General features: G+C 44.6%; 1 protein-coding gene and 1 long non-coding RNA gene across 3 annotated transcripts in view; both read left to right on the top strand.

The window, feature by feature from the left end:
• Positions 1-8,323, top strand: part of LOC306943691 — a 54,362-nt gene extending 46,039 nt beyond the window's left edge. The window contains exon 3 of the long non-coding RNA XR_013792451.1: positions 8,093-8,323. This is a non-coding gene — a long non-coding RNA (uncharacterized lncRNA). The remainder of the gene's footprint in view (positions 1-8,092) is intronic.
• Positions 8,324-8,815: 492 nt separating this feature from the next.
• fam110b (family with sequence similarity 110 member B) lies at positions 8,816-15,227 on the top strand. Of its 2 annotated transcripts, none has more exons than XM_079530232.1 (3): positions 8,816-9,255; positions 10,019-10,413; positions 11,183-15,227. In XM_079530232.1, the coding sequence occupies exons 1-3, from the start codon at positions 9,103-9,105 to the stop codon at positions 12,054-12,056; spliced, it is 1,422 nt and encodes a 473-aa protein (XP_079386358.1). In that variant the 5' UTR covers positions 8,816-9,102; the 3' UTR covers positions 12,057-15,227. The 2 variants fall into 2 exon arrangements, with proteins under 2 accessions (XP_079386358.1, XP_079386357.1); XM_079530231.1 differs by having other exon boundaries at positions 8,964-9,228.
• The last annotated feature ends 1,958 nt before the right edge of the window (positions 15,228-17,185 follow it).

Below are 17,185 nucleotides of genomic sequence, written 5' to 3'. Positions count from 1 at the left end.
GATATGCAGAGACACAGCTGTGATGGGCACGCGCGTGTGCGTGCATATGTGTGTGCCACCCTCCCTCATTTAATTACAGAAGGGCTGAGCCAGGATGATGCATTCCCCCCACGCCCCTACACACACTCCCACACCCACACTCTCTTTGTTAATGAGAGACTGTCCCACACTGTTTATGATACTAGGCCTGTGTGTGTGTGTGTGTGTGTGTGTGTGTGTGTGTGTGTGTGTGTGTGTGTGTGTGTGTGTGTGTGTGTGTGTGTGTGTGTGTGTGTGTGTGTGTGTGTGTGTGTGTGTGTGTGTGTGTGTGTGTGTGTGTGTGCGAGTGTGTGTGTGTGTGTGAGTGCTTATAATGGTGTTTGTGGACCATAAATATTATGATTATGAGGTCATTGCTACCTTCTCAATGGCTCAGCTCCAGTCATCATGGCATCTTTACACACAGGCTGAAAGAGTATACTGTAGCTTTGACCGCAGTGATATGAAAGACAGAGAGACTGCCTCTCACTCTCTTCAGCTGAAGCCTACAGGCCCGTATAGGCATTACAATGCAGGCACACTCAACCACAGTGGTGGAAAGGTGTGGATTTCTTCTAAATCCCTCATCCAGTTTCAGACAGGGATTTGCCACGTTTTGTGAAATCTATGGTTGTTTAAAAAACATTGGGTGGGCCCGGACGGTTAGCTCAACCGCCTGGGCACCTAGGCTGCTGAGCCGGCCTGACAGCCCTTGTGTCTTCCCCCCCATCTCTCTCTCCATGCTGTCAGATTACTTTCAACCTATCAGGCAGAAAAAGCAAAAAAAACATTGGGTGGCAGTTATTATAAAGTGAATACATGATTGTTTTCAAATTGCGACCGCAGGTCGCAATTTCCCGTCTGTTAGTCACCCCACGCCTCCATATATGGTCACGCATCGTGACATCACGCCTAGTCACACACGCCTCCAGGTAACATCACATGACATCACGTGACATCATCAGGGATCTCCATATATGGGCATATATGTAGTCGCGACGTAGACGACATCGCCGCGACTTACCTTAAACCAGAAACCTAACCTTAACCTCAGTAAACTTAACTTACCCAGGGGCGTGGTTATAAACACAACCCGTGTAGGAATTAGTATGTAGCATCGCCAGGGGCCCTTCCCCATATATGGGAATGTCATGGCCAATTGGCCATATCATTTCCAGTTGGTTCGTTCATCACCTTGATCTGCATATGGAGCCGGCCAGCAACTCTACATCTGACCTCAAACCTCAAACCCTTAGATCTCCATATATGGAGCTGACCTGTTCTGAGTCTTCTGACATTCCATATGTTGATCCGTCCCCACCCGTCCTTCCTGTTCTGACATTCCATATGTTGATCTGTCATCAAACCCTGTACACTCTAGACATGCTCCATATATGGCCAGTACAGAATTCATTCCATTTGTTGATCTGACCCCCCATGCCAAAGTGCCAGCGTTCGCCCAGCAGTCTGCCGTCACCCAGGGCCTGCCTGGGAGCCCTCAGGGCGTCTTACTGGTATATAGACTATATTTTTTCCTTTTTTGAAAAGCAGTTGTAGGCATTCTGCAGTTCATTTAAGCCTTTGTGGATATTCCTGATGTTTGTCAATGAGATGGCCATGCTAGTGCTGTGTCTGCTTTGCATTAGCACAAACTGTGTGCGTGTGTGTGTGTGTAGATAGATAGAGCTTAAGCATATTATGTAAAAACTCCTTTTTTACAGATTGCATTTAAAGTCTTACTTATATTCATAACGAGGTGTGCGTGTGTGTGTGTGTGTGTGCGCACACACGTGTTTGCGTGCGTGCGTGTGCGTGCTCACGCGTGTTTGCGTGTGTGTGTATGTGTGTGTGTGTAAGCCACATCAGCAGTGGGTGGATTTGGACTGCAGATTAGAATCACATCTCAATCTCTATATGCACCGATGCACATACAGTACAACACACTGTGGATTATATACGTAGGCCCATCTAATCTGATTCTGAGAACACAAGGTCACATATTGGATAGAATCATCTGAATGGAATATGAATTATGGATATGAATCCTCACTTGTGCGCGCATGTGTGCGTGCGTGCGTGCGTGCGTGCGTGCGTGCGTGCGTGTGTGCGAAAATACTGTAAGGATGACGAGAATAATTGAACCAGGCTGGTCTTTAGCATTCTAATTTAATACTGATTAACAAGTTAGTCATTAAACAGGCATATACGGTCATGACTCATTAGCTAGATGGGTCTGGTCAGCTCTCAATGGAGCCCACTAGATAAGTAGTTTATTCATCCCAGAGGGGAAACTAGTGGCCAAGATGTAAGGTAAGATAAGATAAGATTGATTTGAATACTTTATTAGACGGAAATGCAAACAGCATGAGGTACATATACCCACCATTTAATGACTCACAGTCAAACAAGATGAACATTATCTTTGGGAAATAAAATGTTAACCGTCCCAAAGTTAATGTAAATCACAAGTTATTCTACTTTAAACATTATTGTTGTTGTTATTGCTGATTGATTGATTGAAATATTTATTAACAGTTTGCAGAATTACAGTACATTTTAAGCACTCAATACAAAAGCTGTTAACTGTGAGTGGACGACCCAATTAAGCATTACACTTGTTTACAAGAGGGTCCACCATGTTCAATTCATCAAAACATTTAGAGACGTACAAATAGACACTTCTATATAGACAAAGAACAGAACAGGAATTCATCATAATGGAGGTAAAAAGGGAAAAGAAACATATACAGTGAGGGAAAAAGGGGGGGGGGGGGGGGGGGGGCTGGGGGGGGTTCGGTGAGGGGATGAAATATGCTTGGTGATCCTTTCTATTTTCATATCCTGATTTATAGCCACTGATACAAGATCTGATTGCCAGGAGGCAGTAGTAGTAGGAGGGGGTGTGGTGGGTGTCAAGGTGAACCATGCATGACTGGAGGAAATGCGCTAATTGAAAGTACCCACATGTTGGTTGAGGCGGAGAGTTGGACCCAGCATCTTGTATGGTGGAGAGTTGGACCCAGCATCTTGTATGGTGGAGAGTTGGACCCAGCATCTTGTATGGTGGAGAGTTGGACCCAGCATCTTGTATGGGAGAGTTGGACCCAGCATCTTGTATGGTGGAGAGTTGGACCCAGCATCTTGTATGGTGGAGAGTTGGACCCAGCATCTTGTATGGTGGAGAGTTGGACCCAGCATCTTGTATGGTGGAGAGTTGGACCCAGCATCTTGTATGGTGGAGAGTTGGACCCAGCATCTTGTATGGTGGAGAGTTGGACCCAGCATCTTGTATGGTGGAGAGTTGGACCCAGCATCTTGTATGGTGGAGAGTTGGACCCAGCATCTTGTATGGGAGAGTTGGACCCAGCATCTTGTATGGTGGAGAGTTGGACCCAGCATCTTGTATGGTGGAGAGTTGGACCCAGCATCTTGTATGGTGGAGAGTTGGACCCAGCATCTTGTATGGTGGAGAGTTGGACCCAGCATCTTGTATGGTGGAGAGTTGGACCCAGCATCTTGTATGGTGGAGAGTTGGACCCAGCATCTTGTATGGTGGAGAGTTGGACCCAGCATCTTGTATGGTGGAGAGTTGGACCCAGCATCTTGTATGGTGGAGAGTTGGACCCAGCATCTTGTATGGTGGAGAGTTGGACCCAGCATCTTGTATGGTGGAGAGTTGGACCCAGCATCTTGTTTGCACAGACACCAGATTTACTTCAGACTGTTAGTGAGAGAGTTGAATAAAATACCGTTTATTGGAGATTCATGCCTCCGTTGTCTTTTACAAGGGGAGTATCACAGCACAGAACCGATAACTGACTTTATTGTTGAAGAAAAACCCAACCTATTGCATAATGTTCCGTTTAATATCACAATCCAAATATCCATATCCATAACATGAACTCCACTGTGGAGCATGCAGAGCCATGTTTTGGTGAACAGAGATGTGAAGTGTAGATCATGGAAAGGAGTCAGGTTTGTTATTCATCTCCACCAGAACTTGTAGATTGGCCATTTTTCGCAAGGATTGGATGCAGTTACTAGTTTGACGTAGATTTGTTCTCCATCGCATTCTGCTGTGTTTATCCTCTTCTAATAGCAGCATGCTTGCAACTAAGTTTTACCTGAGCAGCGTGATCAGTACTGCCCTTTACTGTAACCTTTAGATTGTATTCTGTAAACATAATGTGTTTTGCTGGTCGCGTGCAGTGATATTGCTTTTCGGCTAAAAAAATAAAATGTTTTGGCCAAGTCTTGTGACTCCCACACTCACTGATTACAATAGCATACAGTTAGTGAACAAACTGCACATGCACACACAAACACAAACATTGTTGTAATTATGTCCATAATAATCCCATTGTTGATGTAAAAAAGAAATCCTCCAAATGATGCGTAGCCTGCGAGTAAGCACTGTACTCCAGGGGTTATGTAACTGTCATTATAGCAAGTGTGGCGGTCTATTTAAGCTGCATATCCAGTTGTTCTTTCTGTCACACCGATATCATCGCTGTAGGAATGAGTGTCTCAGCTCTACCTGTAGGCAATACCCATACCTGTATGAGTGAGTGACATATAAACCCTTGTGAATCTTCAATCTGTTGTAGCTTCCCGTTTCTGTTTCCCCCTGAGGGAGGTTAAAGGTTTGTGTGTGATGATATCTATTCCTGCTCTCATCTATGAATTATGCTGAGCTGTGAGTAATATGTAGCAGAGCCTGAACGCCAAGGTCAAATGTAATTTTCACACCTGAAAATCAACAACTAAAACAATACCGTAGCTCTACCCTTTCACACACAAAACAAAAGAGTAGGCTTATATTGATTACTAATCTACACACTGCACAGTTAGTGTATAGATTTCAGCAACTGTGGTCTAATTTATAGGTCTACTTAAATACAAATCAGTTACATCGAGCAACACAGTAGTGCAACAAAGTGCTTTTAATGAGGTAAGTGTGCCTGCTTGCTGAACCATAACAACTGAATTATTGGCCTAATTGCTGGGCATGGCAGAATGACGATTATCCTTCACTAATTCAGTTTGTTAGTAAACCTCAATATAAAGATCATCCGTCAGAGTTTCAGCTTGTGAGTAAGCCTCAATATCAATATCATCCTCCAGAGTTTCGAAACTACTTGGTGAAACTTGATTTGATAATCTTTGTATTGAGGCTTCCTCAAAAAGCTGAAACTGGAGTACGCTTCATTTCTCAGAATGTGTCGAGAAAGCATCTCATATTTAATATTTGCATTCTGTGTGGATGTACTCATGATAGAAACAATTTGAATTAAAGCTAATTAATTGCATGCAATAAACACTCATGGTGTGTAAAGACCTTAAGCCTCAATTCAACTATTGACTCCTTCAGAGTTTCAACTTTTGAGTAAGCTTCAGTAGAAATATCATCCTCTACAGTTTCAGCTTGTGAGTATTAAGTCTCAATACAAACATTGTCCTCCAGACTTTCTGTATAAGCCTCTTGCAAGAAAAAAAGAGAACATTGCTTGAGTTATTGAGACAGAACAGCGAATAAAGACAGGAACCTGAGGGCAGAGAGGAGAGATGACTTACAACAGATCCTCAGATGGAATTAAAGCCTAACTGTTGTAGCCATGTAGTCAGCAAATTGACTGGTGGAAGCATGTGGGAGCCCCCTACACACAGTACAACGTTTTAATTAAAACTACATTCCAATTGTTAACCCAAATTAGGTCATTTAGCTACTGTTGTTGACTCTAGACCTGAGGGGTGGGAAAGCTGTGATTAATCTAGCAGCAAAAAAACAACCCCCTCGCCCTTGCAGAGGCTGTTTGAGCAGAAACAGGACCAGGACAGAATGAGAAATGAGATCTGCTAAAAACAGTAGTTAGTTGAATATTAGAACAATATCATGCTGAGACAGTTTTTGATTGATTGATTTTTTTAAATAATGTTTTATTGGGTTTTTCCCATTTTTAAGACATACAAGGAACATACTACACAGTACAACAACAACAAACATGACAAAACAAAACCAACATTAACGTATACCCACCCATCCACCCGCTAGCCCTGAGGGGAGAATAGAATAATAAACATGACTTACAAAAAAGGACTAAGAAAGAAATGTGTGGCCTGGGCCATGGCTCAGTGGTCCAGTCACCTTGGCTGGTAATCCAGTCTGGCAGTGTGTCGCGGGTTCTACTCCCGATCCCGACGGCCTTTACTGCATGTCTTCCCCCCATCTCTCTCCCCATTTCCTGTCAGCCTACTGTCTGTCCCTCCATAAAAAATAAAGGTGAAAGCCACAAAAACAAAAAAAACATTAAGAAAGAAACGTGTAGTCAAGAAATGACCATAAGGACATTAATCAATTGCAGTTAAATAATTAATATATAAAAGAAAAGGGTCCCAGGTTCTAGAGAAATTATTCAATGAGCCTCTAATTGAGAATGTAAATGTTTCTAGGTGGATAAAGGATGACAGGTCTTTTAGCCAGGATGTCGTGGCAGGGGGGCTAGAAGTTTTCCAGTGAAGCAACATGCGGCGCCTCCTAGGGAGGCAAAGGCAACTAAATCTGCCACCTACTGAATCTGCCCACCACAGGAGACACTGAATTTTTTATTAACAGATTGCAGAATGGGTACAGTTCAAGGAAGGTACAGGTCATTACAAATACTGCTAAGAGGATAAAACCAGAAAAAACACTACGACTTGTTTACATCAGGGTCCTCCATTTCCAATCCATCAAAATGTATAAAGACAAGACAGTAAAGATAGTAAATTAGTAATACAATACTAGTTGATCAGGTAATTACAATGTTGGGTGAATCTGCAAATTAAAGAATCCTGATGGTAAACACAGCATAAATGAAGGCAAACATTACTAGCTTATATTTTCAGTGACTATAGATTCGCCTTGAGAATCCTGTCAGAAAATAATATGAGCTAAACTAAAGTTAACATGTGGAGTTGTGATTATTCAGCCTGGACGAGATGCATGACTTAGATTTTTAAAACCTTTTATGTCCTCATCCATAAGCCAAGAGACTGGTCTCTGTCAATTCAACAAGCTTTATTGACATGATAAATTATTAATTAATTATTAATTAATTCTGTCAGTCTCCTCTTTATTGCATTGTTTATTCATGGGTTACTTTTCGACACTACTGTAGGAATAAATGGAATAAAGTAGAGTAACATGAAAATCTATATTATCCCACAACCCTCCTCTAAAAAATATGACCAGCTACACTAAAAGCAAACTCACATAAACAATAGCATTATTTATCTACTGCAGAAGCAAAAAAGTACTAAACCTTGGCCCCAAAACACAGCTAGCTGTGTGATTTATGAACCATTCCTCACTGCAACTGGTCCACTGCTGAGACTTATTTGCGTGCATTCGTGCATCCGTGATTTCTGATCTCATTGTACAGTGTTGCTGCTGCTGCCATCATTCAGTGATTTTATAATTCATAGTCCCACCACTATCAGTGTCAAGGCTCCAAATGGTGACTCAGCATTCTCAAGCTCAACTGTGAAAGCCTTGAACTCAACCTAGGGGGTGTGTCCTCATCTAAAGCTTTTAAAGGGCTTCTCTGTTCCCCATGAACGAGCCATCATTTCAGCTGGAGTCATCGACAAAACTTGCTTACATTTTGTTACATTAAGTTAATGTTTTATTACAAATACATAATCCTAGGGTCTCCTGAGTGAAATAACTGAACACTAAAATCAGGCTAGCCATTCATAATTTGTATTCTATCTTTTATTTTGCGTGCGTGCGTTCAGGCCGTAAGCATTTGTGTGTGTGTTTGTGTCCTGCGATAATTTGTACTCTAGTGTGTGTTGATGTGATGTATGTGTGCACGTGTGCGTGCGTGCATGCGTCTGTATACATGTGTCCTCCTATCATGTATATTAGTGTGTGTGTGTGTGTGTGTGTGTGTTTGCGTGAGTGTTTGCGTTTGCGTGAGTGTTTGTGTCAAAGCCTCCAGCTGTTTCTGCCACTGTTGCTAAGTGTGTGATGTCATCGCAAAGCTCTAATCCTATTGGTTGTTTCTGTCTTCTTCGTTTTGGTTTTCTCCAGGCCGGCTGACTGGCTGAAGGGAGAGACAGAGGGGGGAGGAGGGCAGATATTTCCCATCATCCTTTGCTGCTGTGTCGGCCCTGTGGAGGCACTGATCCGCACCGCTGAGCCGAAGTGCGATCATCACTCTCTCCTCTCCTCTCCCTCTCCTTTCTCTCTCTTTCCTCTAATCTCTCTCCTGCACTCACTTCTTACTTGGATATTATTTCCTTCCGCGGGGCCAAACTGTCCCCTACACACATCCCACCACCTCACGTCTTTTAGCTAAGGTCTAGTAAAGGCCAAAGCTTTGTTTGGTTAATAGAAACTGAGATAAACTAAACAAGTTTCACTTTGGGGTCTGTAATAAATAGTATTGACACGGCAGCAATAGCACAATAGTATTTCATGTGACACACACACACACACACACACACACACACACACACACACACACACACACACACACACACACACACACACACACACACACACACACACTCGTTAAATGAATAGAAAGTATTGTTTGCTACTTTGATATTTGGTACAGTATACTTACTTGTGGTACCATACTGCATTAATACGAGACATTCATCCGATGAGTGCAAAGTCTCCGCTGTTACCAAGGGTGTGTCTGAGCTACAAGGTGATGCTTATTTTTACACACGGATACTGTCACGGAGCAGGCTACACACACACATACACACAGACACACGCGCACACAAGTAGTAGTAGCATAGAGTAGTACAGGCCAGGGGGTGCTCGGTGTGCGTGACCAAGGCAGGAACCGGCACTTAAATACTCTCTGGTTCCAGCTGTCTGGGTCCCTCCTCCCACAAGCACAGCCATGTGGAGCGCAGGAGGGCTCGGCTCTTCATAGACACCCATCCTCTCCACCCTCCTCTCTCCACCTCTCCCCCCCCCCTTTTGTGTCTTCATGTTTTGGGGGTCTCCCGGCGCCCCCGCCCTCCGTCGAGCCTCCCACGACGCCCGCTGCCACCACGGCCGCCCCCCCCAGCCGCCTTGTTGCCATGCCGACGGAGACACTGCAGGCTCCAGCCCTGGCAGATAGCAAGGCCCCGGGCCCGGCCGCGCCCTTCTGCTCCACGGTGCCGCTCCGCATCCTCAACAAGGGCCCAGAGTACTTCAGGAGACAGGTGGGCAGTGCGGGCGGTGTCCCCTGGGTGCGTGATGGAGCAGCATTATCCTTGTTGTTGTTGTTTTTTTTTAGGGATGCACCGATATGGAAATTCTTGGCCCATACCGATGTTTAAAATGACAATTTAGCCGATACTGATATTGATTTATTAGGGGGTAGAGGCATGATTGGCTGCCTCTACTGTTTATTTAGTTTGCTGTTTTTATTTACCCCCTTTGTGCCAGGGAAACAAATACATTTTCAATACAAGAAATGAATGTTCAGAATATACAGCTTGGTAGGCTACAACTAACCAACACACCAACATATCCAACGCAAAATGTATGCTTATCAACAACAGATAAACATCGGCTACTGCCATCGGTTAATGTCAGTTTTATTTGCCGATACCGATATTGACCGATAACAGCAAATATCGGCTGATACCCTTATGTGGCCGATACATCTGTGCATCCCTAGTTTTTTTTTCATATTGTTGCTGTCGGGCAGAAACCTGCATATCTCCATGGCATATTCCATATTTCAGGATTCAAATTACCGTAAAAAGTAGGACAAATTGCAAATCCACAAGCTCAAAACATGTCTAATCGCAACACATTTTGAACCTTCGGGTCTGCTATTTTTGCTTTGTTTCATTTGAATCCTGAAAAGTAACGGTTTTGTACATAATGTATGAGGTTTCCATCCGACATCATAGATCTTATTCCTCACTAAAGTCTAAATAGGACTAAAACTAAATGGTGTGTTATTAAAAAGACTAAATCAGAATGTATTGTATTCTACTGTAGGTTGAGCCCAACCCAAAGCGCCTCAGTGCGGTGGAGAGACTGGAAGCCGACAAGGGCAAGTATGTCAAGAGCCAGGAGGTCATCAATGCCAAACAGGAGCCAATCAAGCCCCCTGTCCTGGCCAAGCCCCCTGCCCTCCTCGCTAAGAGGAGCTCTGGGATTGGAGGAGGAGGAAATGGAGGTGGGACGTCGTTCAAAGCGTCCAATAATAACGCAAAGTCGGACACGTGCGCCACGACAAGTGAATTTAAGAATTTAAACCTGGAGATCCTGAAAAACCTCCTTAATTCCTCCTCCCCCTCAGGGGCGGGGTCTGACGGGCTGGGGGGTGGGACCAAGAGTGCCGCGCTGATGCGGTCATCAGGAGGCGGGGCCAGGAGCTGGACACCATCACGGTAATGATTTGGGATGACAATTAATTGGAATAATTGTAACATTATTACTACCGGTACTGTTATTTTGTTAACTGACTCAAAATTCCATCATTAAATGTGGCCTTAAAGTGCTGTGATTTTTCCCCCCTAAAACATGATCATCAGGTAGGCCTACTATGATTATATTAGGAGTGTACAGAAAGTGTTAAAATTATGCCTCGTCCAGAGCTGTGTGTTGTATGATAAATGGGGGAGGGGTTTGGGGAGGGGTGAGGGTTATGATGTCACAAAAGTGGTGTATTTCGATTGGGCCTTTTGACTCAAAGGCTTTCAGCTTTCAGGAAGATACCAAAAATAAACAGGGAAGAGATATTTTAATATTATAACTGCACCTGGGGGTCTATTAGAGTAATCTTAACTCCATAGACACATACAAAGATGACACTCCATCTTTAAGTCACTCAAAATGCCATCATTGGCCTGCTGCCCTGGACGGTTAGCTAAACCGCATAGGCTCCTAGGCTGCCAGGCCAGCTGGACGGTGTGCCGCGGGTTCGACTCCCGAGCCCGACGGCCTTTGCCGCGTGTCACTCCCCATCTCTCTCCCCCTTTCCTGTCTGTCTACTGTTTACTATCAATAAAGGCATGAAAAGCCCCAAAACAAGTCTTAAAAAAAAAAGAAAACATCATTAAATGTGGCCTTAATTAAACATGGCATCTTGTGCATTTGACAACATCTAGTGTCACGATGCTGTCTTCATTTTTACAGTTTGTTTTTCTGTCCCACTAGGATGCCGTTGACCTACAGATCCACCATGACGCTCAACGACCCACCGCTAGAAGCCCCCAGCCCGAGCACCTCCCACTCGCTGCGATCCTTCTCCCACTCGCTCAAAGTCCCGCCCGTCAACGGTGGGGGTCGCCGCAGCCCACTGCAGGGCTGTAACCTCAACCTGAGCAGGAGAGTGCTGGACGAGAGAGGAGGTTTTGAGGGAGGAGGAGGCAAGGAGCGCTCTCTCTCTCCTCTGCCCCCGCTCCTCACCTCCCACTCGTCCTCTGACCTCCTGCGGCTCTGCAACGGCAAGCCGCTCCGGGTCGCCCGGTCGAGCAGTTCCTCCGCGCCTCCCCTTCCCCCGAAACCCAACCCTGCGACCCTGCCTCCTCCTCCCCTGTCCATGTCCCTGCCCGCCGCTCGCCTGCCTAAGTCGCCCTGCGACAACGACACCCCTCAGTCGCTGCCCTGCGACCCGAACTTGGAGCTGGGCTCGTCCGTGGCCCGGCGGCCCTCCCTGCACCGCTCCAAATCGGACCTGTCGGACCGGTACGCACGGGCGGGCGCCGACGTGGAGCGCTTCTTCAACTACTGCGGGCTGGACCCCGAGGAGCTGGAGGCGGTCGGCCCCGAGAGCTTCGCGCGGGCCAACTCGGACATCGTCAGCCTCAACTTCCGCTCGGCGTCTATGATCTCGTCGGACTGCGATCGGTCGGAGAGGCACTCTTCCAACGAGGGCCTGTCGGACGGGGACGAGGGCGATGACGAGGAGGAGGAGGCCGGAGAGCGCGTGCCCTACGGGATCTCGGCTGTGGAGCGCAACGCCAGGGTCATCAAGTGGCTGTACAGCATCAAGCAGGCCAGGGAGACGCAGAAGGTCTCCCACGTGTAAGGGGTAGGGTTCGGCAACTTGAATGGACCGGAAAAACTGCTGGAATGGTTTCTACGTTTGGATGACTGGTGGGACAGACAGATGAGGAAGACTTGAGACTAAAATTGGACAGACGGATTGGATGGGAAAGTCTCTTATTTGTTGGGAACAAAATGAAAGGGAGACCGGGTATCGCATTGTCTTGGAGACTGTACAGAAGCATAGACAGCCAGACAGACCAGAAACTTCCCACGTTTAGACAGTCAGAGAGATAGATAGACACCAACATGTCTACCACTCTAACTGTAACTGACAGTCACATGGACATGGACACAAAGATTGTATATGGTTTACTTCAAATATGATGGACACATGGAAAAGCATGTTTCTAAACAGACAGGCAGACATGAGGACATCCCTGTATCTAGAACCTAAATTGAATGGACAGTCATACACAGTAATGAAAAACACATTTTCTTTGTTTCCTTTTCTTTTCTTTATTTTTTTTTATTTTTTATTTTTTTAAGAACAAATGGGCCCGTTGGACAAACAAATGGACTCTCTTTATTTGAGATAGATAAAAACAGAAGGATATGGGACATGAGTACAAAGCCCGACTAGCATCCCATTTAACACAAAATTTGACAGTATGACGCCACAAAAGCACTTACTATATGATCGACACATTTGAACAACAAAGAACATGATGCATTTCACTGCATTGAGTTGCTTTTTACAAGGTGAACAAGGCAATGTGTCATTTTAAATGGCCTGCCACGCTCAAAAGCTTGGAGAAAGATCCCATGACACGCACAAGTTGACACCGAGCTCAGCCCGTTTTGTCAAAACACACAATTCTCTTTGGACAATCAGCAATGCTGGCACACCGAGTGACTTTTAAGGAACTGTATGAACAGAAAATCAGATTCGGTTTCTAGAATGAATATATAGTTGCTATTAATGTATGTTACATTAATGAGGGGGGGGGGGGTTGATGAGCTACCTGGACGCGCAAATGGTAACCACCGTGGAAATGATGACAATGACTAACGTTGACGTGCAAAATGTTGAGAACAGTTTTGACATGTTCAGCCAGAGTCTGCAAATGCTATATCCAGGCACTGGTGTGGGTTGACAGAGGAAGGAGAAGGGGACATTGTTATGGTGTTGTGTCTGCGACAGCCGAACACACATACACACAGATACATACACATGCTCATTGCTCACACACTCATGCTCAGCTGCTCCCAAACACATGCCTATTGCATAGCCACTTTGTCACTTGTTGACTCAATCTCTCCCTCACACAGCTACTGTCGCCGAGAGTCCATCAGAGAAGGTCACACATTGTAGGGTCATGTTTAGAAGCTTAAATAGACATGGGGAACATTTTAGAGGCAACGTGTTTGAGCTACAGTACGTACATTGCTTTCAACAGAGATAAGGATTATCAACCAACATGGGCTCCATAGAATTGTTTCCCCGAGACATTTTGTGAAAAGGATTCTTAGTATATGTATCATGTGATGCTAACAATTGTCAATGATACCAGTAGTGTGAAAGATCTCTTAAGCAGCCATCAGCAAAGCCCTAAGCATTCGCAACTCGATATATCTTCAATTCATGTTATGAGAAGTTGAACAAACAGGTATGGCCTGTTCATTGATAGTGGATTCTACGTCCTATATGCAGACATAACCATGGTTATAGTCTTTGCTGAAATTTCCCATCCAGATTTGAGCAAAATTGTTCATCTGTGTGTCATGGCCTTTATGGTTTCCAAAGCAGTGCTTTTCAACGAACAGCCCACGACCCAGAAAGTAGGTCATTCCAAATTACACCGTGTCAGATGACACCGGTTCAGGAACATCATTGTTACCTGGTATATAATATGTGGTTGCAGTTCCATAGAGGAGGTCAAATGTGAATCAAAATACTGACAAAAACGCACAAAGGACCCTCTCTCACAGTTTGTTTTGTTTCCCAAACACACGGCTAGTACCAGCAGCAAGTTGAAGAACACTGTCGTTTTTTCAAGAAGGGACGGTCTTGTTGGTTCCCTCCGATTTTAATTTACGCAGCAGCTCTCACTCTTTCTCTATGTCTATGGCTGTCTCTCCATTTCCTCGTTGGCCAGTCAGTGCCTGTTTTGTTGATGTCCAAGTATTTTCTTAACTTTCACATATTCTTTGAAAGCGAGTTGCCGCTAAATAGTTGAATTGTGCGGCACCATGGCACCCACCGTCAAATAACTCTTCCTCTTCTGGTCTCCTTCCTCTGTCTGTACAAGGTGGTGACATATCTCAAGGCCTGAAGCCATATTTTAGTGTGAATGCAGCGCCTCAGTCATGCATCCACCAAGTGTCCATGTGTCTGTCTGTTCTGTGCTTTAGCTCTTCTCTCGTCTCTGGTCCCGCTTGGCTTCTGTGTGTGTCACAGCAAAAACCATGACTGGGCTCAGGTCGCTTTCAGTTCAGACAAGAAAATAACAAAGAAAATGCATTTTACATGCTATCAACAGAGCATTCTTTGATTAGTTTTGACAGATGTTCTCATGGCATATTTGCTGTTTGAACTGTTCCTGAATTGAAAGCGGATTGAACTTGACTTCTAAACCTTGACCCCCACCCCCAGGCTGTAGAAGCATGGTACAGTCCCCCACCCCTCCTCCCACAAAATAAAGACATACCTTCTGGTATCATGGAGTACCTGATATGGGTACACCCCTGCTCCCATGTCAGGGAGACCCCACTGCTTCACTCTCTCAGCATTAATGGTGATGTCTTTCCAGCTGCATCTTCATCATGCTTGGCTTTTCTACATTCTTTAATTTTTATTTTTTGAGGGCAGATGAGTTCTTCTGTGGTACTTTGTTTTGTTTTAACTGTGTAAATGCTGTAAGAAGAAAATGTATATATATTATATGTATGATTTTTGAAAACAAAGTGTTTGATTTTATTTTATTTTTTCTTCATTGGAAGGTTTACGTGTTTCAAGAGTATGAACAACAACAAAAAAAACTTTGTTTTCTCTGCCTCTGAACAAATCCCGGGGCAGAATCGTTCTGAGGACTTTTCGTGTTGACTGTGGAAATTTGCTCGATTAAAAACCGTATTCACGTTTCTTTTCTTTCTTTACTTTTTTCTTTTTGCATTCTTTCAATAAATGGCTTGTTTTGCCATCTTTTGCCAATTACGTCTTGACATTATTTGCATTGATCTACAGCAAAGTTTATCAGCCAATTCAGCAGCACCCAATGGCCATTGGAAGATAAAAATGGACTTGAAAGTTAGTGTAAAAAGAAAACGGTAAAGAAAAAAAGGTGTCTCGTTCCCACACCATGTAGACATAGCGAATTGAGATGTTTGTCATGAGACTGAATCCATTCCATTACTTGTACAGTACTATGTTATCTGCTTTAGTTTAAGCTATGCTGCAGTCCCTCTTGTATTTCTGATTCTTCTATCTTCTTCCAATCAGGAAATCTGCTTTCCCATGTAAGGAAATTAACATGACTTGGCATACAGGGCCAGTCCTATTCCAAATTTCCTCAACTGCCATTGTGGGCCAGCAGCACTTCATTGGTGGAACTAAAGAAACATCTAAAGTTACACAAATTCATAATAAATCAGTTTTATGTGCTGTGCTGCCAATTTGCAAGGATTCCCCCATTATTTTGTGTGTGGCCACGCAATCACAAGGACTCAGCTCAGGGAGTAGGCTAGAGAAGGCGCCCAAGGGGTCTAGAGTACATACAGTATACACAGCCCCTTACTTGCCCTTATAATGTGATGGTTGATGGAGCAGGTCATAACTGGTCATTTGGAAATATAAGATGAACATCATAAACCAAGAGTAGGCTAAGAGGACAGCTTGGCTACTGATAAAGGGGACCAGTGGTCCATAAAAATCATTATTTGCTAAGCTCTCCTCAAATTAGCTGTCAAAGCATCACCAAGCAAAGCAGTGCAAGCATGGGCCATGTGTGTGTGTGTGTGTGTGTGTGTGTGTGTGTGTGTGTGTGTGTGTGTGTGTGTGTGTGTGTGCCAAGCATGCAATCGGATGGACAATCTGCTATTGTATACCATGTTAGCGTCATTTATATAAATTAAATTCCCATCTATGTGTATAGCATGGACCACATACTGTATGCCGACGTCACAACAAGATCCTGGAGCGCTTCCATATTGGACGCAGCCCACAGCGCATCCTGGGCCTCACCTGGCATGATCGTGTGCCTCATACTGAGATAATGGCGAAAACAAACTGTGATCCGAATGCCTCAAGACCGACTTCCCCACAGAGTGCTGTATGGCCAGTTACATCATGGCTGGCGCCTGGCAGGGGGGCCGAAGAAGAGGTACAAGGACCAGCTGAAGACCTCATAGTCCGGCAGCCAACAGGCTTCTTTTGTTTAAAGTGCAAAATTTGTCTTTTTTTATTGGCCTAAAATATGGTCTATATACATACATTCATGAATCCACTTGCTGACCGGCTTTTGCTATTGAGCAATGTTTTTATAGGGGTTTATGTGACCCTACCATTAACATCCTGGCAAAAATGTCAAACTTTCCTTATGCTTTAAGTAGCATGTTGTAGCCTCTGTACCCAGGCTTTCATTTTCGTTGGCGCAAAAATTGAAAGCCTGGGGAAACGCATTGGCTGCTCTGGTCTAGAAGTGGGAGTCAACCCTTCCGGGTGGGCGTCGCTCCAAATGATGTGATGTAGTGCTGCACTAGGGGGGGAGAGGAGGGACTTGGGGCTGACGGACAGATCGATGAACCAATCGGGGCGTGCGCAAATCTCTGCTGCGATCCACCCCTCTAGACCAGAATCTAACACGTTAGCTCAGGCTATGTAGCATGTGACATGTCAAACTAGGGGGTTTTCATGGTTCTGAATCCATTCCAAGCATTAGTTTTGCACAAAAAAAACACACTTTCATGCACAAAAAAACGACCATAGCCGTCATGACGAGGTCAGCACAAATGTGATGAGGTCAGCACATTGTGGGCACATTTGGGCAAGTGGCTATGGCTGTTTTTAGCCAAAGGGGTGTTTTTTTGTGCATGAAATGGATTCAGAATCATGAAAACCCACATGTCACATGCTACTTAAAGCATAAGGAAAGTTTGACATTAAAATGTTTG

The sequence above is a fragment of the Electrona antarctica genome (genome assembly GCF_951216825.1).
Source record: "Electrona antarctica genome assembly, chromosome: 19".
Lineage (NCBI taxonomy): Eukaryota > Metazoa > Chordata > Actinopteri > Myctophiformes > Myctophidae > Electrona > Electrona antarctica.
The sequence above is the reverse complement of the archived record's forward strand: the minus strand, read 5'-3'. Positions and strand labels throughout refer to the sequence as shown.